Here is a 24,958-nt window from a genome sequence, read left to right on the forward strand (position 1 = left end):
CCTGGCTCTAAATGTTAGGCTATCTCCCCGCGTCCTAATATTGAAGTCGAGGAGACCTCCAAAAGCAGTTACAAATGTCTTGGCAGCCAGAGGCAATAATCCAGCCACTAACCTGTAAATCCTGCATGGTCCCTTTAAATAGCGTGGGTGGGAGGTCCTCCAGACACTCTAAGACATGATCAAATGGTCGGGGTTAAGACTCTGCGTTGAGTTGAGCGTTGAGTCCCAAAATGGTGTCTGTCACTTTAAATCAGCATTGCACACCGATTGAAGCCATTTTCTCCCAGCGTTCGTTATCTGCGCCTGCACTAACTCCTATACCAAGATGGCGTCTGGCGCACGTCGCGCAGGAAACGTGTGTGCCATCTTGGATGTTGGAGAGGCCGTGTAACGCTGAAACAACGGGCACTACATGGCCCAATTTAGCGCCCATAAAAGACAAGAGGATAACTGAGGAAAGAGTAGGGCCTATTTGATTCCAAAAAGGTAATCATGTGTGGAGGTGGAAGATGTGGGTATGGTTGTTAATGAATACTTTGCATCTGTCTTCATAAAAGAGAGGGACGATGCAGAGATTGTAGTTGAGGAGGAGTGTGAAATATTGGATGGGATAAACCTAGTGAGAGAGGAAGTATTAAGGGGCTTAACGTCTTTGAAAGTAGATAAATCACCAGGGCTGGATTAAATGTATCCCAGGCTGTTAAGAGAAGCAAGGGAGGAAATAGCAGAGGCTCTGACCATCATTTTCCAATCCTCCCTGGCTACAGGCATGGTGCCGGAGGATTGGAGGACTGCTAACGTTGTACTGTTGTTTAAAAAGGGAGAAAGAGAGAGACCGAGTAATTATAGGCCAGTCAGTCTAACCTCGGTGGTGGGCAAATTATTGGAATTGATTCTGAGGGACAACATAAATTGTAATTTAGAAAGGCACGGGTTAATCAAGGACAGTCAGCATGGATTTGTTAAGGGAAGGTCGTGTCTAACTAACTTGATGGAATTTTCTGAGCAGTTAACAAGGAGGGTCGATGAGAGTAATGCATTTGATGTCGCGTACATGGATTTTAGCAAGGCTTTTGACATGGCAGACTGGTCAAAAAAGTAAAAACCCATGGGATCCAAGGGAAAGTGGCTAGTTGGATCCAAAATTGGCTCAATGGCAGGAAGCAAAGGGTAATGGTTGACTGGTGTTTTTGCGACTGGAAGGCTGTTTCCAGTAGGGTCCTGCAAGGCTCAGTACTAGGTCCCTTGCTTTTTGTGGTATATATTAATGATTTGGACTTGAATGTGGGGGGCTTGACCAAGAAGTTTGCAGATGATACAAAAATTGGCCGTGTGGTTGATAATGAGGAGGAAAGCTGTAGACTGCAGGAAGATATCAATGGACTGGTCAGGTGGGCAGAAAAGTGGCAAATGGAATTCAATCCAGAGAAGTGTGAGGTAATGCATTTGGGGAGGGCAAACAAGGCAAGGGAGTCCACAATAAATGGGAGGATACTGAGAGGTGTAGAGGAACAAAGGGACCTTGGAGTGCATGTCCACAGATCCTTGAAGGTAGCAGGACAGGTACTTAAGGTAGTTAAAAAGGCATACGGGATACTTTCCTTTATTAGCCAAGGCATAGGATATAAGAGCAAGGAGGTTATGCTAGAACTGTATAAAACATTGGTTGGGCCAGAGCTTGAGTATTGCGTACAGTTCTGGTCACCACATTGCAGGAAAGATGTGATTGCACTAGAGAGGGTACAGAGGAGATTTATTAGGATGTTGCCAGGACTGGAGAATTTTAGCTATGAGAAAAGATTGGATAGACTGGGGTTGTTTTCTTTGGACCAAAGGAGGCTGAGGGGAGATTTAATTGAGGTATATAAAATTATGACGTGACTAGATAGAGTGGATAGGGAGGACCTATTTCCCTTAGCAGAGAAGTCAGTGACCAAGGGGCATAGATTTAAAGTAATTGGAGAAGGATAGAGGGGAGCCGAGGAGAAAATTTTTCACCCAGAGGGTGGTAGGGGTCTGGAACTCAATGCTTGAAAGGGTGGTAGAGGCAGAAACCCTCAACTCATTTAAAAAGTACTTGGATGTGCACTTGAAGTGCCGTAACCTACAGGGCTATGGACCAAGTGCTGGAAAGTGGGATTAAGCTGGATAGCTCTTTTTCGGCCAGCACAGACACGATGGGCCGATTTGCCTCCTCCTGTGCCGTAAGTTTTTATGACCCTACATCATCGGGGCCCGATTCCTATTTAAACCAGCGGGGAAGCCGTTATGGCTTTCCCACCAGGCCAATCTAGCAGGAAGAAGAGTCGGGGTCAGAAGAGGCCCAAAGTGGTAAGTCTTTTTTTTACTTGTAGGGCCAGGAGGAGCAGGCATACACCTCTGGACTCTACAAGGAAGGTTTAGGCCTCCCCTGCCCCGTATTCCCATCTGCCCCGACCATGAGGCCTTCTTGAATCCCTTTCCAGCCACTTACCTGAGAGCCAGGGACCATTCCTTTAGTCCCCGGCGGCGGACTCTAGCAGTTTTGGGCGGTAGATGAGGCCTGGGAGATTTTAACACCCAGGCCTCGTGCTGCCAAGGTTGGAAATGTTTGCTGACCGCGCAAAAGACTGTCGCCTCAAATTAAAATCAGGGCTACGTTCTCAATTTCAACTGTTGTTTTTCCACCTAATGTCACCATGATAGATTTAAAATGGAAATTGGAAATTCACAGAGCTGCTATAGGCCTAGTGCGAGTAAATTGGCTAGCAATAGGCTTTCTCATTGACAAAACCTAACACAGAAATTTTCAATGTTTTTTGAGATGGAATGTTGTGACACTCAGCATTTGCAATATATAATAGTTTATAGGTATAGATGTATGGCAGGTCATACAAGCACCAATTCACATTTGGTAATAACAAGCCATTTTTCATCTGATCTCTTGGTGCAGGTGAGTATGCAATCCTGATACTGGAACATTACCTAAGTTCCTAGCATAGATGAAACTACTCTATTCTGACAGTTTTACCTATATTATATCAGACACTACCTGCAAATTCAAAAGGAGATACTCTTGCCTACGATTTCCAACTAAGGCTAAACCACCTTAATGGTTTTGCCCATTGCACGATGAGAACTACCTGGACTTGTACACCAAGCCTGCATTCACTCCTGATAGGGACGGTATGATTACTCACTGGTGCTGTGTTAAAACTCAGTCTCTGATTTGGAAGACCCAATTTCAGAAGTTAGATCTAAACCCAAAATGTGAATTTAGACAGATGCTTATCTATATTCTGTCAGTGCGAGTTCATTTCATTGTAATTTATTGATGGGAGAAGTGGAGTCTGGGTGGCAGAATTTGCTAGCACACTATCATTTCCAGACCAGCCAAGTGTCACTCATCAGAAGTGAGAGTCCCCAATTTTTTTGTGGAAAGATGACTTATTTTGCTCTCTCTCATTTTTAAAAATGAACACAGCTATTTGTGCTTAAATGGGTTTGCAAACTATGTCTTGCTAGTCAATCATAGGTGTCTCTCCTAACAATTTCCTGATGTTGAGATATCTGCCTGTTACCTCTTGGTCCTAGGTTCATGTCTCTTTCTGTAAACACTAAGGTTCCTCCATGAAATATATTTGGACAATCTTACTCTGCAGCACAAAACTCTTCCAAATTTGGCATTAAATTGGCAACTTTCCATGGTTGCTGTGCAGCCTCCAGTACCTCGCCCAGATGGTTACTTTTCAAGTGTGAGTTTTAACAGTGAATGTCATCAGGCTACTAAACCATGGGGGCACGATGGTTGAGTCTAATCCTGTTCTTGCCAAAAAGCCACATGTGTACTTCCAGCATGGATTGCCCCCATCAGGAGAGGGAACCCTGCTTGATATTCCCCTCCTTAATCTGGGGAAGGGAGGTGTGAAAGATCCTTTTCTGAGGTTGAAGTGGAGCTCAGTCACATGGCTGGGCAGAGTGGAGGAAATAATGCTCTGAAAATGATTGCACTGTACCTGACCTGGGAGTCCTGAAATGGGCAAATGTTTTATTCCTGAGCACTAGCATCTTCTTGATGAGCAAATTCACTGCAGTATTTAAAAGACTGACTGCAGATTTTAATCATGTTGTGTACTCGCCATGTTTAATTTTAACTGCAAAGCATCAGTGATTGAAATAAAATATTAGGAGGAGCAATTTTTTTCAGGCATTTAATTGTTACTATTTGCATATTTTGTTGTATAACTGAGTGAAACATTTCATAAGTCTAAGTATTTTTAAAATAACTTGTATATTTTTGCCAACCCTGTCCTTCAGGACGGAACCAATACTGCATTGACAAGAATTATGCTGGAACTCTTATCATTTGGGACAGGATTTTTGGTAAGTCGAAGAAACTGGTCTGCTTTGGTAGAAAATTCAAGCTTCTCTTTGGCTTACTAGCGAGGCAGTGTGTGAAGATTCTTGTCTCCGATGCTGTTATTCACTTCACAGAGTTGTGTTTGAAACCTGCATGTAGTAGAACAGCTGAAAACAACAATTACAGAAAAACATCCCAGTCTCTGAAAGCTCTTAAGGGCCATAAAAATTAGATAGGTTCTGGCATCCTTGTACTGTAGTCTCCTGTGAAAACTGCCCGCCCCGGTTCAGTAGATTCCGTTCTACAGAGCTGGATAAAAGTGCAGAGAATGGATGTGAAAACATCAGCAGACATAGCAGGGAGTATTCTCTTGGGGAAGCTTTCCATAAAGTTTCCAGGGCGGTGCTGATGCACCCGGCACAGTCAGTGGTTCCGTACTCAGAGTCACACAGGAACCACACCTGATAGATCAACATGCTCCAGCCAAAGACTCCACATTTTGAAAGTTAAGTTCAAGCCCCTCAGATGGACAAATTAAGACTCAGAGAATTAATATAAAATGTATAATGAATGAAAGGAAGACAAGGCAAATATAATGAAATGATGTAAAGGAATTAAAGGGATGAAGTATCAGTAAAATTTTCTAAAGCTCACTTTCAGTTTGTATTTTTAATAATGTTTGTAGCATGCAGAACCACTACAGGTGGGAATGTGTATTTAAAGTGTGACAAGATTATGTGGACATTAGGGGGGAGAAATGAAATATCATTACGTCTGTGTTTTGGCACATGCTCCGCCCAGTTGTTCTGGACCGTCGGCGGCCTAACCAGCGGTCCTGAAAGAGACTACTGGAGGCAGCACCAAAAAGGTAAGGACATTTTTTAATACTTTAATTTCTGTGGAGCCTGGTGGAGCAGGAGTGCTCCTGCTGGCTCCACAAAAATACTGCATGCCGCTGCCAGCCCTTGCTTTCCCATTCCACTCCATCTACAACCCCCCCTTCCCAAGACCTACTTGTGGGCTAGTCCAGTGTCACAGGCAGCCTGAATTGGTCAGGCCCCAACCGCTGAGTTGGATCAGGCGCCCGATTGGCAGTTTTGCTTGGGGCACAGGCCGACGTCTTCGGACAGCGTTGGGGCGCCACCCATTTCACGACGTAAACTGGCACGAGTTGAATTTCTCCCCCTAGGAGTTTATAATGGAAATATAAAAGTAAGGACAGAATGCACGGCTTTAAAATGGGGACTGATTTAAGGCCTGCTCCAATTAGCACCCACCCTTTAACCCGCTTCACCTGAAGACTACACTTGGGGCCCGATATTAGGAGGGAGGCGGGTTGCCACCAGGGGGGTCGACTGGGCGTGTGGGTAACCCGCCAAGTAAAATCGGTGGGTTCCCCACGCGATCGTAAGTAAATTGAAGCCACTTACCTTGGCTTCCGGGTTTCGCGCTGGAAAGCTGCGCAGCGGGCGGACTGCGCAGCCGCATCATAGGCTGTCAGCTGAAGGAGCCCTATTTAAAGGGGCAGTCCTTCGCTGACTGATGCTGCAGAAAGGAGCCAAAATTACAACATGGAGCAGCCCAGGGGGAAGGCCTCACTCCATGTCCCACTGGATGAGGTGAGGAGGAGAGGGAGGACAGAGATCTTCCCCTCGGCAGGCGGGAGGAAGTGGCCTGCCTCCGCCACCACAAAGGCCTGGCTTGAGGTGGCAGAGGAGGTCGCCTGCACCACCAACATATCCCACACCTGCATACAGTGCAGGAGGCGCTTCAATGACCTAAGTAGGCCAGCCGAAGTGAGTACTCTTACTCATTCCCCTACACTCCGTCTGCCACACCACCGCCCCTACCCCACATCTCCTTCTGCACTGCCAACACTACTCTATCACATCACTCCTCACACCCACTCAAAGCTCATCCTCATCTTACCTGCACTTACTCACCTCGCCAGTACTCATCCCACCACTACCACTCAACCCAATCCTCATACAATCTCATGGCTGTATCTCATACTCACCCTCTGATGCATCTCTTCCATTGTCAGCCTCACCCAACCTGCCACTACCTGTGCTGCAGCCACAGGGCATGCATCACATATGTGTAGTAGGAAGTGTAAGGCAAACGTGTCGCAAGCATGAAGGGGATGCACAAGGGTGTTTGAGGGTTTGTCATGGTTTTTTACTTATATTTGATTTCTGATCAACTCACATTACATATTATATTGTCACCACTACTGCCACATCTTGGCCATTCTTGACTGGCTTGTGCAATAATGCCCTTTCATGAGGTTCTCCATGAATACCCTTGATGCCCCCCATTGAGTCACCTTACGTGGGTGTATGTGTAGTTGCACGACTACTTTGTGCAGGTGCGTGTTGCGCAGCACTGTGTTGTGTAGCTCCACGTGGCGGAGGTGGACGGCGTGCCTGGCGAGGCTGGTGATGTTGCTCGTCCTCCAATGGAGTGATAAATGCAGCAATGGATCCCCCCCCCACCCCAATCCTGACGGTGTGAGGGGGTCCACAAAGTAGGTAAATGTGTTCGGACAGCAGAGTTTAGGGTCTGATTTAATAATTTGGAGTGTGGAGACAACGGTGTGGGAGGCAAAACTTTGTCTGAGGTGAGAGAGTGCCCTGCTGCAATGAATGAGGGTTTACCCCGCACCTGTTGAATGGACCTTTGCAGCTGCCACAGGCTGCTGGCTGCAACACGTCTGTTTAAACAGGGAGTGTTTCCCCCAGCATGGGAAACACGCTCTGGGCAGTCCAAAATCTGAATCCTCCTAAAATCTCCAACTACTGAGGTCTGTAAACGACCTCAAGTACCCAGATAATGATCTTAAGTAGGATCCTGCCGGCTTTAATTTCCGGTGGGAGTCCCGCATGCGGGGGCTGCGCGCACACCGATTCATGTCATTGGGGAACCCGGAAGTGGGCGGTTTGGAGCTGGGCTCCAGACCCACTCCGGGGAGCCCCCCCCCCCCAGCCACGAACGCACCCGCTCGGCCATCCGAAAATTGACCCCTTGGTCTTGACTTCCCATGTGTAATTTCACAGGAAATCAACTGGTATTGTATTAAAAATCTTGTGTTTGCATGCTGTTACAAATCTGGGACTGCTGTAGGTATTTACTTGGGTTCAGTCACTCCCTTAAACAGTCTGGTTGCCTGCTTTTTTTATTCAATCCCACTGCTCTGTATGTGTTAGTATGGTAGCAGAGCCCGGGAGTGTAACAACAAAACTCACTTATGACCTGGACCTCTGTGTCTTAAGCACGTGTACTTCATTAATCTCTCCGATGGCCGACTGATTTAACATGAGGCAAGGCATTGTTTGGTTCGATTTGTAAGCTGCTTTATTCCAAAATAGACATAACATATAAAATACTTGAGTATGTTGAAAGCCACTTGGTACGATCAGTTCAATTTCTGTTCGCATTCTGTTACAAAAATAAAGAAAACATGCACTATCCCACTGGGTGGGCCCTTAACAAGGTCTTCTAACCATGGCAGAGGTTTTTCCCTTGCAGTTTGCTGCTGATTGACCTTTTTGGTGTCTGTGTCCCGAGTTTTTTTTAAAGCCTCTGTCCCCTGACCCATAGAGATCAAAAGAGTTTATCAACACCAAGGTGTTAGATGTCTTCCTGAACGGCCAGACACTGCTCACAAATTGGCCGTTTTTGGGATGCGTGCAAAGCAGTTGCCTATCTCACATTTAAATTACCTCTCATCTATCGACGGATGGCCAACTGAACATGAAGCTGTCTAGGGAAACTACTCACTTTAAAGCCAGCTTCTACTCAAAACACATATTAAAACAGTTTACATAGAATGTACAGCACAAAAACAGGCCATTTGGCCCAACAGGTCCATGCCAGTGTTTATGATCCACACAAGCCTCCTCCCACCCTTCTTCATCTATCAGCATATCCTTCTATTCCTTTCTCCCTCATGTGTTTATCTAACTTCCCCTTAAATGCATCCATGATGGTCACCTCAACTACTCCTTGTGGTAGCGAGTTCCACCTTCTAACCACTCTTTGTGTAAAGAAGTTTTTCCTGAATTCCCTATTGGATTTATTAGTGACTATTTTATGTTTATGGCTCCCCGTTCTGGTCTCCCCCACAAGTGGAAACATCTTCTCTACATTTACCCTATCAAACCCTTTCATAATCTTAAAGACCTCTACCGGGTCACTCCTCAGTCTTCTCTTTTCCAGAGTAAAGAGCCCTAGCCCGTTCAATCTTTCCTGGATTGGTATAACCTCTCAGTTCTGGTATCATCCTAGTAAATCTTTTTTGCACCTTCTTCAATGCCTCTATATCCTTTTTATATTATGGAGACCAGAACTGTTCACAGTACTCCAAGTGTGGACCAACCATGGTCCTATACAAGTTTAACATGACGTCACTGCTTTTCAATTATATTCCACTAGAAATGAAGCCCAGTGCTTGGTTTGCTTTTTTTATGGCCTTATTAACTTGCGTCGCTCCTTTTATTGATTTGTGTATCTGTACCCCCAGATCCTTCTGCTCCTCTACCCCATTTAGACTCTTATTTTCCAAGGCCTCCTTATTCTTCCCACCAAAATGTACCACCTCAAACTTATCTATATTGAAATTCAATGACACGCCCATTCTGCAAGTTTATTAATGTCTTCTTGTATTTTGTCGCAGTCGTCCTCGGTATTAACTATAAACCCCACTTTGGTGTCGTCAACAAATTTTGAAATTGTTCCTCCGATTCTCGAGTCCAAATCGTTTATATAAATGGTGAACAACAGTGGACCCAGCACCGATCCTTGTGGAACACCACTTCTCACCTCTTTGCCAGTCTGAGTAACTATCCTTAACCCCTACTCTCTGTTCACTGTTTTGTAGCCAGCTTTCTATCCATTCTGCTATTTGTCCCCTGACTCCACATGCTCTGACCTTAGTCATGAGCCTATTATGTGGCACCTTATCGAAGCCCTTTTGAAAATCCACATGTATCACATCTACTACATTACTCTTATCTACACTTTCTGTTACTTCTTCAAAGAATTCAATAAAGTTGGTCAAGCATGACCTTCCCTTTTGAAATACAGTACAAGTCAAAGAATTCCACACCATGATGGTGCACTTCCTGTCCCAAAAAGCTAACTTCTTGTCACCATGATTTTTGAGAGTCTTTCAGGTCAGTATTTCTCTCAACATTTATAATGGGCATTAAAAGTCTTGAGTATAGCATACAGTTCCTGTACTTCCAGGAACTTCACTCTGTCACGCTATTTCCATCACGCCGAGCTGTGACACTAAAAATTGTTTATCTTGATATTTTTTAAAGGTTACCTCTTGAACTTACCTCGAATTGGCCAATTCTTCCCATCTGATCACAGGTCCACCCATTTAGGCAGTTCTGTCTCGCTAAAACTGCTCAAATAACTTGAAGCCATGTTATTTAAACAACAGTATTTGCTGCTTAAATAAAACAACAACAACCACTGGCATTTATATAGCACCTTTAACGTAGAAAAAACAGCGCAAAGCACATCGCAGAGGCATAAGGAAAAAATGGTCGACGAGTCAAAGAAGATGATATTAGGAGGGGTGACCAAAAGCTTGTTCAAAGGGGTGGGCTTTAAATAGGGTCTTAAAGGAGGAAAGAAAGGTGGAGGGATTTATGGAGGGAAATCTAGAGCTTGGGAATTGAAGAACATGTGGCCTGGACGGCTGCAGGCAAGGCCGCCAATGGTGGAGTGAAGAGAAGGGGAAATTCAGAAGAGGTCAGAGTCAGAGGAAAGGAAAGTTTGGGTGGGTGGAGGCTTGTGAGGCTGGAGGAAGTTACAGAGAAAGTGAGGGTCATGGTCATAAAGTGATTTAAATACAAGGATGACTATTTTAAATTTGAGGAGTTGGAGAATCAGGAGCCATTGTAGGTCAGTGAGGTCACGGGTGATAGGTGAGTGGAGCTTGGTGCAGGATTGGGTACATACAGTAGAGTTGAAGTTTATGTAGAATGGAGGATGGGAGGCCGGCAGGGAGGGCATTGGAATAGTGAAAGTAAGGGTGGGGCCGATTAAGGACCAAAAAGTAGATCGTCTTGCGGAGGCAGAGAGCATGGTTGAGGTACTAAATAAGTACTTTACACCTGTCTTCACTAAAGAAATGGATGCTGCTAATGTCACACTAAAAGAGGAGATAGTCAAGGGATTGGATAGGATGAAACTAGATCAAGAGGAGGTACTTAAAAGGTTAGCAGCACTCAAAGAAGAAAAGTCACCCGGTCTGCATGAGATGCATCCTAGGTTGCTGAGGAAAATAAGGGTGGAGATGGCAGAGGGTCTGGCCATAATCTTCCAATCCTCTTTACATATGGGAGCAGTGCCAGAGGACTGGAGGATTGCAAATGTTACATAAGAACATAAGAAATAGGAGCAGGAGTAGGCCAATCGGCCCCTCGAGCCTGCTCCGCCATTCAATAAGATCATGGCTGATCTGATCCGAACCTCAAATCTAAATTCATGTCCAATTTCCTGCCCGCTCCCCGTAACCCCTAATTCCCTTTACTTCTAGGAAACTGTCTATTTCTATTTTAAATTTATTTAATGATGTAGGTTACACCCCTGTTCAAAAGAGGGGAAGAGAGATAAACCCATCAACTACAGGCCAATCAGCCTAACGTTGGTGGTGGGGAAACTTTTGGAGACAATAACCTGGAATAAAATTAATTGGCACTTGGAAAAGTGTTGGCTAATAAATGAAAGTCAGCATGGATTGTTAAATGAAAGTCAGCATGGATTGTTAAAGGAAAATCATGTTTGACTAATTTGATTGAGATCTTGAGAGGGTTAATGAAAGTATTGCGGTTGATGTGTATATGGACTTTCAAAAGGCGTTTGATAAAGTACCACATAATCGACTTGTTAGCAAAATTGAAGCGTGGGTACGAAATTGGCTAACAGATAAAAAGCATAGCTTAGTGAACGGTTGTATTTCAGATTAGAAGGAAGTATACAGTGGTGTCCCCCAGGGGTCGATATTAAGACCATTGCACTTTTTGATATATATTAATGACCTGGATTTGAGTACACAGGGCATAATTTCAAAGTTTGCAGATGACAAGAAACTCAGAAATGTAGTAAACAGTGGGGAGGATAGTAACAGACTTCAGGAAGTCAGAATACCCAGCCTCTGATCTGCTCTTTTAGCCACAATATTTACACAGGAGTTCCTCAGGGCAGTGTCCTAGGCCCAACCATCTTCAGCTGCTTCATCAATGACCTTCCCTCCATCATAAGGTCAGAAATGGGAATGTTCGCTGATGATTGCATAGTGTTCAGTTCCATTCACAACCCTTCAGATAATGAAGCAGTCTGTGCCCGCATGCAGCAAGACCTGGACAACATCCCGGCTTGGGCTGATAAGTGGCAAGTAACATTCGCGCCAGACAAGTGCCAGGCAATGACCATCTCCAACAAGAGAGTGTCTTACCACCTCCCCTTGACATTCAACGGTATTACCATTGCCAAATCCCCCACCATCAACTTCCTGGGGGGTCACCATTGACCAGAAACAAAACTGGACCAGCCACATAAATACTGTGGCTAAAAGAGCAGGTCAGAGGCTGGGTATTCTGTGGCGAGTGACTCATCTCCTGACTCCCCAAAGCCTTTCCACCATCAACAAGGCACAAGTCAGGAGTGTGATGGAATACTCTCCATTTGCCTGGATGAGTGCAGCTCCAACAACACTCAAGAAGCTCGACACCATCGCAGGACAAAGCAGCCCATTTGATTGGCACCCCATCCAGCACCCTAAAAATTCACTCCCTTCACCTCTGGCGCACCGTGGCTGCAGTGTGTACCATCCATAGGATGCACTACAGTAACTCGCCAAGGTTTCTTCGACAGCACCTCCCAAACCCACGACCTCTACCACCTAGAAGGACAAGAGCAGCAGGCACATTGGGAACAACACCACCTTGCACGTTCCCCTCCAAGTCACACACCATCCCGACTTGGAAATATATCGCCGTTCCTTCATTGTCGCTGGGTCAAAATCCTGGAACTCCCTTCTTAACAGCACTGTGGGAGAACCTTCACCACATGGACTGCAGCGGGTTCAAGAAGGCGGCTCACCACCACCTTAAGGGCAATTAGGGATGGGCAATAAAAGCCGGCCTCGCCAGCGATGCCCACATCCCATGAACGAGTTTTAAAAGAAAAGTTACGTGGAGAGTCTAGAGAATCTGGGGTTGGTCTCCTTAGAGCGGTGAAGGTTAAGGGGAGATTTAATAGAGGTGTTCAAAATCATGAACGGTTTTGATAGAGCTAGAGGCGCAGCTAGCTCCAGAACGAGCTGCGCCTCTAGCCAAGCTGTTCCAGTACAGCTACAACACTGGCATCTACCCGACAATGTGGAAAATTGCCCAGGTTTGTCCTGTCCACAAAAAGCAGGACAAATCCAATCCGGCCAATTACCACCCCATCAGTCTACTCTCAATCATCAGCAAAGTGATGGAAGGTGTCGTCGATAGTGCTATCAAGCGGCACTTACTCACCAATAACCTGCTCACCGATGCTTAGTTTGGGTTCCACCAGGACCACTCGACTCCAGACCTCATTACAGCCTTGGTCAAAACATGGACAAAAGAGCTGAATTCCAGAGGTGAGGTGAGAGTGACTGCCCTTGACATCAAGGCAGCATTTGACCGAGTGTGGCACCAAGGAGCCCTTGTAAAATTGAAGTCAATGGGAATCAGGGGGAAAACTCTCCAGTGGCTGGAGTCATACCTAGCACAAAGGAAGATGGTAGTGGTTGTTGGAGGCCAATCATCTCAGCCCCAGGACATTGCTGCAGGAGTTCCTCAGGGCAGTGTCCTTGGCCCAACCATCTTCAGCTGCTTCATCAATGACCTTCCCTCCATCATAAGGTCAGAAATGGGGATGTTCGCTGATGATTGCACAGTGTTCAGTTCCATTTGCAACCCCTCAAATAATGAAGCAGTCCGAGCCCGCATGCAGCAAGACCTGGACAACATCCAGGCTTGGGCTCATAAGTGGTGAGTAACATTCGAGCCAGACAAGTGCCAGGCAATGACCATCTCCAACAAGAGAAAGTCTAACCACCTCCCCTTGACATTCAACGGCATTACCATCGCCGAATCCCCCACCATCAACATCCTGGGGGTCACCATTGACCAGAAACTTAACTGGACCAGCCATATAAATAGTGTGGCTACGAGAGCAGGTCAGAGGCTGGGTATTCTGCGGCGAGTGACTCACCTCCTGACTCCCCAAAGCCTTTCCACCATCAACAAGGCACAAGTCAGGAGTGTGATTGAATACTCTCCACTTACTTGGATGAGAGCAGCTCCAACAACACTCAAGAAGCTCGACACCATCCAAGATAAAGCAGCCCGCTTGATTGGCACCCCATCCACCACTCTAAACATTCACTCCCTTCACCACCATCCCACTGTGGCTGCAGTGTGTACCATCCACAGGATGCACTGCAGCAACTCGCCAAGGCTTCTTCGACAGCACCTCCCAAACCCGCGACCTCTACCGCCTAGAAGGACAAAAGCAGCAGGCACATGGGAACAACACTACCTGCACATTCCCCTCCAAGTCACACACCATCCCGACTTGGAAATATATCGCCGTTCCTTCATCGTCGCTGGGTCAAAATCCTGGAACTCTCTTCCTAACAGCACTGTGGGAGAACCGCCACCACACGGACTGCAGCGGTTCAAGAAGGCGGCTCACCACCACCTTCTCAAGGGCAATTAGGAATGGGCAATAAATGCTGGCCTCGCCAACGACGTCCACATCCCATGAACGAATAAAAAAAAAATAAGGAAAAACTGTTTCCAGTGGCAGAATGGTTGGTTAGTGGATGACACAGATTTAAGGTAATTGGAAAAAGAAGCAGAGGAGAGATGAGGAGAAACTATTTTACGCAGCGAGTTATTATGATCTGGACTGCACTACTCAAAAGAGTGGTGGAAGCAGATTCAATAATAACTTTTAAAAGGGAATTGGATAAAAATTGAAGGGAAAAAAATTGCAGGGCTATGGGAAAAATGCAAGGGAGTGGAACTAATTGGATAACTCTTTCAAAGAGTTGACATAGGCATGATGGGCTGAATGTCCTCCTTCTGTGCTGTATCATTCTATGATTCTAAGATAGTCGAGTCTGGAGATGACAAATGCATGAATGAGGTTTTCAGCAGCAGATGGGCTCAGATAGGGGCCGAAGCAGGTGATGTTATGGAGGTGGAAGTCGGTGGTCTTTGTGATGAAGAGGATATGGGGTCAGAAACTCAACTTGGGGTCGAATAGCATGCCAAGATTGTGAACAGTCTGGTTTACCCTGAGACAGTGGCTGTAGAAGGGGTTGGAATCGGTGGCGAGAGTATGGAGTTTCTGCCAGGTTAATTTTATTTGAAGTTTATTTAAAATTTTTAATTTTAGGGTCAATTCTGCACTCCCAGCTAGGACTGCAGATTGAGTTATATATTTTAACATAAACTAAACATTTTTTTATGTTTCATGAAATTTAAATGTTACTTACTTTATTTCAGCTGCCATAGCCAGCTCTATGGGCTTGCCTGCCTTCCCTGTTTTGGGGCTTTGGGTCTCAAACTGACAAACCTCCCTTCCTGTCCTGCCAAATGACTTGGCGCCTATTTTGGACACTTGCCCACTCTGCTTCCCATTGCCGCTGCTCTGGCCTCAGGTCACTTGACCTCCCTATCGAAGTTGCTGACCTACCAACTGTTGGACCTTGGACATTATGTTGGGAAACCAGCAATTTGTTTTTATTTTCAACGCATAGCACTGTATGCTATTTGTAGTGCTGCAGGCTGCATTTGGGTGGTGTTGAGGGCAAAATGTGGTCCTCAGCAGTTCACTTCCAATCTCCTTCCTCAATCACTCGTGTTGCCCCCTACCCCTTTGCTTCTATCATGCCCCTCACTCCTTAATATTCTCTACTGCTCTCCCTGTTACTTTCTCTCCTCCCCATTCCCTCCTACCCCCTCTACTGATCTCATTCTCTCCTTCCACTTTCTACCCCTTCTATCATCTCCCTCACCTCTCTCTCGTCACCTCCCTGTCCTCTTCCCCTCTCTCCTCATCTCTATCCTCTACCTCACCTTCCCCCGCTTCTTCCCCCCACTTTCCCTCCCTCTTTCCCCCTCCTCCCCCTTGCAGGGATCCAGTTGTTACAAATTGGATAGCCAGGTGGTGAAGGATAGACTACCAGAGCCTGGTCTTCAGTTGTTTCCAAGCATTTATTCACAGAGCTTAACATTGCTCATCCTCCGATAAACAGACACAAGAGAGTCCCCAACTGATACCCACCATCTGAATACAATTAACACTAATTGATATAAATCACATAGCTACAATTCACACCAGTTATCCCCCTTGCCTGCTAACTTTGTTTGACCTGAATACTGTATTGGCCTTGACTCCCTGGGATAAATTTTAACCCCAAAGGGTGGGTGGGTTATGGGCAGGGGGGCAGTGAAAATTGTCCGATTTGGGAGCGGGACTGCATCCGGCTCCAACCTGCCAACTTTCGGGTTTGACCCAGACGCGTCCCAGTCCCTGACAACATTTAAAGGGCCAAGTGAGCTACTTAAAGTGCTTAAGAATGTTATTTTTTTATGGCTCGAGCTATGTTTACTTCCTGCTTCTCACACCGACTAACAGCAGCTCCAGCGAGGAGTCACTTAACCGGGGTGCTGGCCTCGTCCTCTGCTCCTCTATGTTTGTGGATTTCTCCAATCTCCTTCAAAACCCATGGTTGCAATGTCCCTTTAAATAATCCAGGTCCCAGCACATCATTCGGGTGCACAGTGCACCTGCTGCGCAGCTTGGGAGACACGACACCCGGAAGTAACATTAAGGGCCATCAAATGAGCCGCATTCGCTCAAGAAAACACACAAAATTTTTTCCCGGTTTCCCACCCAGGTGTTGACCCCCCTTCCCCCCCAGCCCCCGCTTAGATTGTGCTGCTATGTTCAAATTTACCCCTCCCCCCCCCCCCCCCCCACGTGTCCAGTGTCACATGAGAGCAGCTTCATTCATATTTATGTAGTGGTGCAAAATAGTGCGTCATGGTGTTGAACAGAATAATGTAAACAACACGTCATTGCTGACATTCATCGAGCCTGCAGCTATCACACATTGTTGATTTTGGAATCTTGCTGTGTGTGAAATGGCTGGAACATAACACCAGTCGTTACATTTGAAAAGCATGTGACGCACTTTGGGATGTTTCTGAGAGATGGTGCTAAGGCATCATATAAATGCAAGTTATTTTCTTTCTTTCACACTGGCAACCTCTTAATGAATAGAATTTAGTGGATTTAATCTGTTTTCACACGAGTTTCTTGCAGATCATGAACTCTTCTGCTCTTACCACAATTTTCTCTTTGATTAAACAGGTACCTTTGAGCCGGAGAATGAGAAAGTGATCTATGGCCTAACTCATCCAATCAATGCATTTGAACCATTCTGGGTGCAGGTACATATATTCTTTCTTAGGAATAAATATTTACTATATTAAATTCATCAGTAAAGGTTGTTTCAAGACCCTTCTCTCCTTGTGCTACAGTGTTGAACCATAATTTCCTAATCTATTGTGAGGCAAGAATTATTCCTTCGAGGCAACTTGATTTTAACAGCATGCATATTTTAATGTTGGGGTTAGGGTTAGAAAAGGGTAATGCAAACTGAACTAGTTTTCATAGAAAGACACCTAATAGGTCCAGCATGTACTTTAGAAAGAAAGCAGTATCTTGTATTTCACCCAGTGGCCAGTCATGTTAACAGCCTGAAAGTTTCCTGTGTTATCTGAGGTCAAATTCTAACATACTCACTGATTTTTTTTACATCTGTTGCTAAAGAAATTTTCATGTATTGAGATACAAACAGTTAATCGATATTCTGAACTTGAATAGCTTTCTTATTCTTTTGTAATATATTTTCTCCCTATCATTTACCTGATTGTAGCATTATAAAAGGACGAGACAATTAACATATGATTCTCCTAGTAAGGCCTTTGTGCTGTCTTCACAAAGGTGACTTTCCTCAATGCTAGTGAAGTACACACTACAGGAGACACAAAATCCAGTCTCCATGTGCCCAGGTCCATCCTATCTTCTATGCGCTTCATAAATTGAAGAAAAAAAATTATTTTCAAAAAATATGTATTTTTTTTTTAAGTTTCACGTATTTGTAAATACTTCTTCTCCATGGTCTCCTGTCAGTTCAACAAGCAAAGGGTCCCCACCAGATAGAATATGATTTTGAGATATTTTTCCAAAGGTGAGTGCATTGACTATTATTAATGGTAAACTCTCCCTTACAAGGATGGTGGCAATACAGCTTAAATTAAATGGAGGTTCTTCAGATACATTGGAGAAGGTGGGATAGTCTGGCCACACAGTTGTCAATATTTGCATATGTTCTATGTTTTAAATTTGGTAGAGCTTCCAGAAGCTGGGAAATTCATGTCTCATGTTTCCCTCTGACACATTTAGTTGGCTATATTTTTGAAATTCAGTGTTTGATCCACCTGCCTCCTGTGCCATATTTCAGATTGGATTAGTTAATTTGGCTGCAGCCTCATTCATTGTAAGGGGTATATTTCCTATGTGTAAAGTTAAAGAAAATCTATTTCATTAAATGGTTATTGGTTCATAATGACAGTTTAATGAAGAAGTTTCCTTCAACTTTACACACAGAGCATTATGTCCTCCTAGTATGAGGTATTCATTAGATTAAAGCATCTGTTAATATTGTATGGTTAATGTGTTTCGTTCATGATAGGGATTCAGATCGGTTCTAATGGTGAACTAGATGTTGGGATCAATATTTTCAAGATGGCAGTTTCCCAGCATGCTACTTTGTGCCTTCCTTATTGGATTTTATACCCATCATGATCCATCATCCCAGCCATATTCCTCTACTCCCCCCAATCGTAATAATTTGGCTTCCTTCAGGCTCTGCTCCATGCTAATGATATTTCTCGTTGAGATTTCAACGGTTTTCTTTTGAAGTGCTGGCTTCTTTTCAGAACACCCAACGCTAACAAAACAAGCAAGGCTCCCTCGAAGCGGAAAAGAAGAAACACTGCTGCCAAATTTCTGAAAGTTCATGTAAACGACATCCACTGCATTTTCCCCGTTCTCTATATCTGACAACGCCTCAAAAACTCTAATTATTTTCTCTTCATCCAGATATTTAGTAATTTCATCTTTAATTAAAAATTACAACATTTTCCCTAATACAGATATTAAACTAACTAGCTTGTAATTACCCCAAATGAGCTCTGCCTCCCTTTTTTGAAAATATATATTACATTAGCCACTCTCTGGCACTCATCCACACTCAATAGAACCCTGAAATATAATTTCTAGGGTCCCCACTATTTATTTCCCCTCATCCTGGCTCTGCTCTCTTTTACTCTCGTCTCCTCCTGCTTCTGCTCCCATTACCCTCTTTACCATCCCCCTTTTCTCTTTTATTTTAACAATATGCCCCTCTCAGTTCCCGCCTCACCCAATTTGACCCCAGTTGTCCTCCTGCCACCATCCAAGGTTTGAGTCTTGTTGACGAGCCTCTGTGGCACTCATCGCTGACTTTCTTGGGGTTTCTTGCAACCCAGTTTTGTACCCTGCTCTTGGTGACCACCCACCAAGGTCATTCCCAGGAGACAACTTCTCTAACCTCCTCCCTATCCTCTTTCCATTTTACACCACCTCCTTCCGCGCAGGCCTCGTTTTTGGTCATCAACTTTACGAGGATGTTGCCAGGACTGGAGAATTTTAGCTATGAGGAAAGATTGCATCGGCTGGCGTTGTTTTCTTTGGAACAGAGGAGGCTGAGGGGTGATTTAATTGAGGTGTATAAAATTATGAGGGGCCTAGATAGAGTGGATAGAAAGGATCTATTTCCCTTAAAATAGAGGTCAATAACCAGAGGGAATAGATTTAAAGTAAATGGTAGAATGATTAGAGGGGTGTTGAGACATTTTTTCACTGAGGCTGGTGGGGGTCTGGAACTCACTGCCTGAAAGGGTGGTAGAGGCAGAAACCCTCATCGCATTTAGAAAGTACTTGGATATGTACTTGAAGTGCCGTAACCTACAAGGCTACGGACCATGTTCTGGAAAGTGGGATTAGGCTGGAAAGCACTTTTTCAGCCAGCACAGACATGATGGGCCGAATGGCCTCCTTCTGTGCTGTAAATTTCTATGATTCTAACTGCCAGCCCTCTCCATATCGTCCCACAGAATATTTGCTCCTTCATAAACAAGGCCCTTGTATCCAAAGCCTCATCATGGATAATCGTTGATATTCTGTTGTGGACAGAAACCTGGCTTACAAACAGTGACTCCTTCTTTATTGAAGCCTCCCTATGTTTCACCATGTACACTGCCCACGTTGCAGCAACGGTGCTCACTTCAGGCTTTTCCCCTACTCCTCGGGCAATTTTTCATTATTCGCGTACCTAGTTTTTTCCAACCCTCCTTTTATTTAAAGACCTTGCCATCTGTCACCCTACCCAGACTCACGGCAACTTTATTGCCAAGATTTGCTCACCTCTCCTCCCTCTGCCTTTGCACCAAGCAACTACTCATACATAGTAACTTCAACCTTCACTTTAATTTACTTGCTTCCAGCCTTTTGATTTCTGTGCCATTCTCTTTTCCCTTAAGTACACATCAAGTCCTCCACTCACTCCCTCGACCTTGCCATCTCGTAGGGCCTCACCATTTCCTAGGTCTCAATCACTGCTATGGTTATCTATGACCACTTTCTCATCTCTCTCACCAATCACATCTCTCTGCCTACCTCCAACCCCACTACCCTCACCCTCCGCTCCCCTCCAGCTCGCTGATGCATCTCTAATGCTCAATTCCCCACCATCTTGCCCTCTACCTTTCATGACATCACTGCTACTGTTAACCTGCTAAACATCCCCCTCATTTCTATGCACCCAGTCACTTATTGTCTCCCACCCTGATTATTTTCCTGCTGCAACTCCCATCTCTACATCCTTAGGTCTGAGGACATGCAGACATGAGCATAATCGGCGTGCCATTGGTCTTGTTGTTTACTGTTATAACTGGATGAACCATATTGAGCATTACATGCTTCCCCTCCTATGGCCAAATCTTCCTATTATTCTAGGATCATAACTCCTCTTTTTGACAAATGGTTTCCTCAAGCCTCATTCTCTCTTCCAACCTTGCCTCTAACACCAGGTGCAAGGAGCTAATGGATTTCTTCATATCAAAGATTGAGACCATCTCCTCAGCTCCCCCTCCTCCCCCCTGTCCCCAACTGTCCTCCGGCCCCTCAGTCAACCTAACAATGACAACCTGTTATTCTGTAGCTTCTCTCCATCTCCCCTCTCTGCCTTATCCAAGGTCATCTTTTATATGATACCCATTCTCTTGCCCTTAGCCTCTCTTCTCACTCAACTCTTGAGCACTCAGCTATCTTTGCTGGCCTCAATGCTCACTGACATTGTTAATGGGTCCCTCTGTTCAGGCATTGTCCCTCACCCTTTCAAAACCACCAACATCTCTCCCTTTTCAAAAAGCCCACCCATCTACTCTCTCCAACTATTGCCCTGTCTCTAATCTGCCCTTCTTGTCTAAACCCCTTGGATATGTCATTTCCTCCCAACTATGTGCTCACCTCTCCCACAAGTCTCTATTTGAATCCAGTTAGTCCAGTTTCCACCCATGCCACAGCACAGACGCTGCTTAGATCAAAATCACCTATTATGTCCTTTTATGACTTTGATGAAGGTGCATTTTCCCTTCTCGTTCTCCTTGACTTGTCTGCAGCATTCATGCCATTCTCCACCACCTCCCCTACGTAAACCACTTTCATGGGACTGCCCTTGTATTGTTTCATTTCTACTTGTCCCCATGCAGTCAATGCATCTGCAGCAATGGCTTCTCCTGCTGGTCCTGCATCATTAAAGAAAAAAGCAAAATACTGCAGATACTGGAAATCTGGAAACACTCAGCAAGTCAGGCAGCATCTGTGGAGAGAGAAAAATAAGGTTAATGTTTCACTTTGATAACTTTTTGTCAGAACAGATGGTGCCTAACCTGTTGAGTGTTTCCAGCATTTTCTGTTTTTATTTTGGGCAATCCAGATTTGGATGGGTGCATGGTTTAAGTAATGCTGTGAATAAGCATTGAATCAATTTACCTTTCCCTTCTCCATCTGATAAGTACATTTTCCCTCACAGTCAAGTGCGACTAGTTGCCTGAGGTATCTAGTTGTTTTGGTGAATTATTAATTCAAGGCATCTATTCATAAAGGTTATGTATTGGAGGTGCTTATTTACCTATCAGCCTGGAGAGGCTGCCTTGACCAGCCACGTCTTGTATTGTCAGTATTTTTTTCTGGAATTCACATTGGTTAACATCCAAATTTTGGTCGGTTTTAATTGGAATCCATACTTATCTCTGCTTAATATATCAACTTACAAATATGTTGAAAAAATATTGACATCTGCGTATATACTCTTAAAGTAATTGAGTTGTGCAGCCTTCACCCCATCAACAACAGATGTACATGCTGCAGTGAAAGTAGCTACAGACAAGCACACATTCCCAGTCAGATTCAAATGAGGAAAACAGATAAGATAGCAGCTTGTGTCCACCCACGTCGGCAGTGTTAAAAAGCCAAGTTTCCAGACAACAGGATCTAAAAATCCTACAAAAGTTGTCCACTTTCCATTTTAGTGAATAACTTAAGATTTTCAAATAGTATAGAATATTTAGCCCTGGCGTTCCTAAACAGGCCGACCAAAACTCCCACATTCATGAGGAGTCTCGTGAGAGAACGTGATGTTACATCCTCCTGTCTCAGTAACATGATCTCAAAGCTATATGGACTGTGCTGGTAATTCTTTGCCTTCCTGTTGATGCCTCTCACTCATTATTGAGAGCAAGCAAAGGAAAATCATCCTAAATCTCACAGCCAGACAGTTATGAAGCGAGAAAGAGAAATGCAGAGATGAAAAAGAGAGAAAGAGGGGCAAAAGGAGCTCGGAGGGAGAAGGAAAGAATGGCACAGATTTTCCTGAAACGGCAAGATCGATGACGTACACGATAAATCTCATCGTCTAGCGTGCCAATCTTGCCGTTGCTAACTTGCTCCATATTTTGCTTTTTAATTAGAATACGCCATAGCGAGCATAGCAGCGAATCAGCACTCAGTGCCGCTCTACGAGTTAAAGTGACGGCACATTCACCATCTGGAATTGCGGGAGGCTTTCAGTGAATGGGAGTGTAATTTCTTAAATAAACTTTAATCTGCAATCGAGCTTTGTATTAAACACTGATGTTCTGCTAAAGTACTCGTGCCCATGAAAGATCAAGGAAAATAATTCACTCGGCTAAATAAATGAGTAAAACTGCTTTTTTCCTCTGTGATTCGAGGCAGATGTTCCCAGGATAGTCACCCTCACAAAATTATAGCAACAAGCTTCTGAGTAAAGAATAAATAACACCATGGAATACATTTTGATTTTGGCTCTTCATTTTCCTTACTAATTTTGGAGCAATGAATCACACCGCCGCCAGGTCACCTGTGCCATTATTTTTAAGTCTTAAGTGGCAGCTGCATGAGAACTGGCTTAAATTCAGGAAAATCTTGATAACTGTGGATTTTAATAGGGGGCGGGGGGGGTGGTGGGGGGTGTGGATGGAGCTATGATTATCTTCTAACTGTTTTCAGCAAGGGTAATGGCAGAGGGGCACAAAAGTCCCAGGATAATATGGGGTTATGTAATTAATGGTATTAATCGCTTACTCCATAAATTCCTCTTTTGCACCGTTCAAAGGGCCCTATGACAGAGATGCACCATTACAGCAGCACCAGTCCCCAGGGAAATGAGGGCTCTTATATTTGTCCCACTTGACATCCCGTGCAGTGCAACGTGCTTCCTTTAGCTATGTTTATGTTATTTCCCTGAGTTGATCCCACAGGAATATGGCTTGTAACTGAAAATTTCACACCTAGGATTTGACCAATATGGACAGTCCTGCTTCTAATATAGAAGTACTTTGTAAGCCCTTGTTTTAGAGCTATTGACAAATAAAAAATTACTTTTACAATATCTTAGAGATTATGTGGTATGTTAGTGTCCTACGGAGAGGGGAGACTCTCTTATTCAATGTGCATGTATGGGATTTTCTGGGAACATGTTCTTTCCAGATTAGTGGTGGATTGTTGCATATTGTATATGTTTTCTGAAAAAGAACATGCAGATTATATTTTAAAAAATCCCATTGATCATAAATAATTCTGTATGAACAATGACTTTGCTATGATTTCTGACATATTAGCTGACCTATACTGTCTAATGAGGCTGCTCAGGGCTTGACTGCGAATACAAGCATGCTGACACTGTCCTCTTTATGCATTTTGATGAATAAGTAGAGGCTGATAACATTTTATTTTTTGTAACTTATGTTAATGTTTTTTTTTCCAGTTCCATCACTTGCTTTACATTTGGAAGACATTTTGGGCTACCCCTGGCATAAGCAACAAAATTTCCGTCATCTTCAAGGGACCGGGATGGGAACCAGGCAAACCGAGACTTGGCTGCCCTGAAGATCTTCCTATAGTATGTAATGCCAAAAATCATTTACATAAATTTACGGGAGGGGAAAGGGTGGAATCTCTATCTCACATCGTTATTTAATGCTATGTCACTTTTTGTAGCCCAACTTAAATACTTCAGGCAGAAAAAGCAGCCCAACATGTAAAAATGTACAAGATTAAAATATTGATGATGCTGCAATTTATTCCAGTTTATTTAACAGAATTGGGGGGAAAGAAGGCTGCAGATTTCAAGGTTTGTACTTGTGACACTATAATCAAGTTGTCCTATGTGTAGTTAGAAGCTACAGAAAGCCTGCCTTTGAAAAAAAACTTCACACATAGAACTGTTGTTTTTTTAAAATCAGTTTAATCATGGTGCATCCATTTTGACAGGACACAGTTTAATTATTCCTGTCATTGACCTTCCCCATTTATCTTGGATCCTGGCTTTGTGAGGGGGAATTACACAGAGCAAAGCGCAGAGGTCAACAGCAAGACTATATAAACCATGCAATCTTGAAATCAATCTGGGAGGTTAAAACAAAAAACTTTGACTTTGAAATGGAAATTGGAAGGATTGTTTTTTTCCCCAAAGTTAGACGTCATTGGCAGCTCATACCTGGCAAAATACAATCGGGATAACGGAGGGGCGTTTTAGATTAAAAGACTCTGTGATTCCTAGCTCCATTGAGAATTTTTATATCTTAACCCATCAGAAGTGCAATCTCATCAATGTTATTACTTAAAAGTGTTGTGAGGCCCAGTTCATTGCCTGGAACAATACATAATTATAAGTAGTTTCTTACTGTTCACCGTAACTTTCAAAGCAAATCCTCCTACAAAAGGACAGGTGGTTACAAATCATAACCAGCAGAATTCATGAAATCTATAAAACCATGCAGTTCAAATGACGACACACTCAAAATAACAATACATCACCTGCAGAAATACACAGGGCCACACTAACTGATATCATGACATATC

At 44.1% G+C, this 24,958-nt stretch overlaps 1 protein-coding gene across 1 annotated transcript in view; it reads left to right on the top strand.

Annotated features, from left to right (window-relative positions):
- The window catches only part of agmo (alkylglycerol monooxygenase), a 324,939-nt gene that overhangs the window by 206,582 nt on the left and 93,399 nt on the right, over positions 1–24,958 (top strand). The window contains exons 7-9 of the mRNA XM_068003878.1: positions 4,297–4,362; positions 16,778–16,857; positions 23,862–23,996. Of these exons, the coding sequence (XP_067859979.1) occupies positions 4,297–4,362; positions 16,778–16,857; positions 23,862–23,996 (281 nt within the window). The remainder of the gene's footprint in view (positions 1–4,296; positions 4,363–16,777; positions 16,858–23,861; positions 23,997–24,958) is intronic.

Source organism: Heptranchias perlo, chromosome 2 (assembly GCF_035084215.1).
Source record: "Heptranchias perlo isolate sHepPer1 chromosome 2, sHepPer1.hap1, whole genome shotgun sequence".
Taxonomy (NCBI): Eukaryota; Metazoa; Chordata; class Chondrichthyes; order Hexanchiformes; family Hexanchidae; genus Heptranchias; species Heptranchias perlo.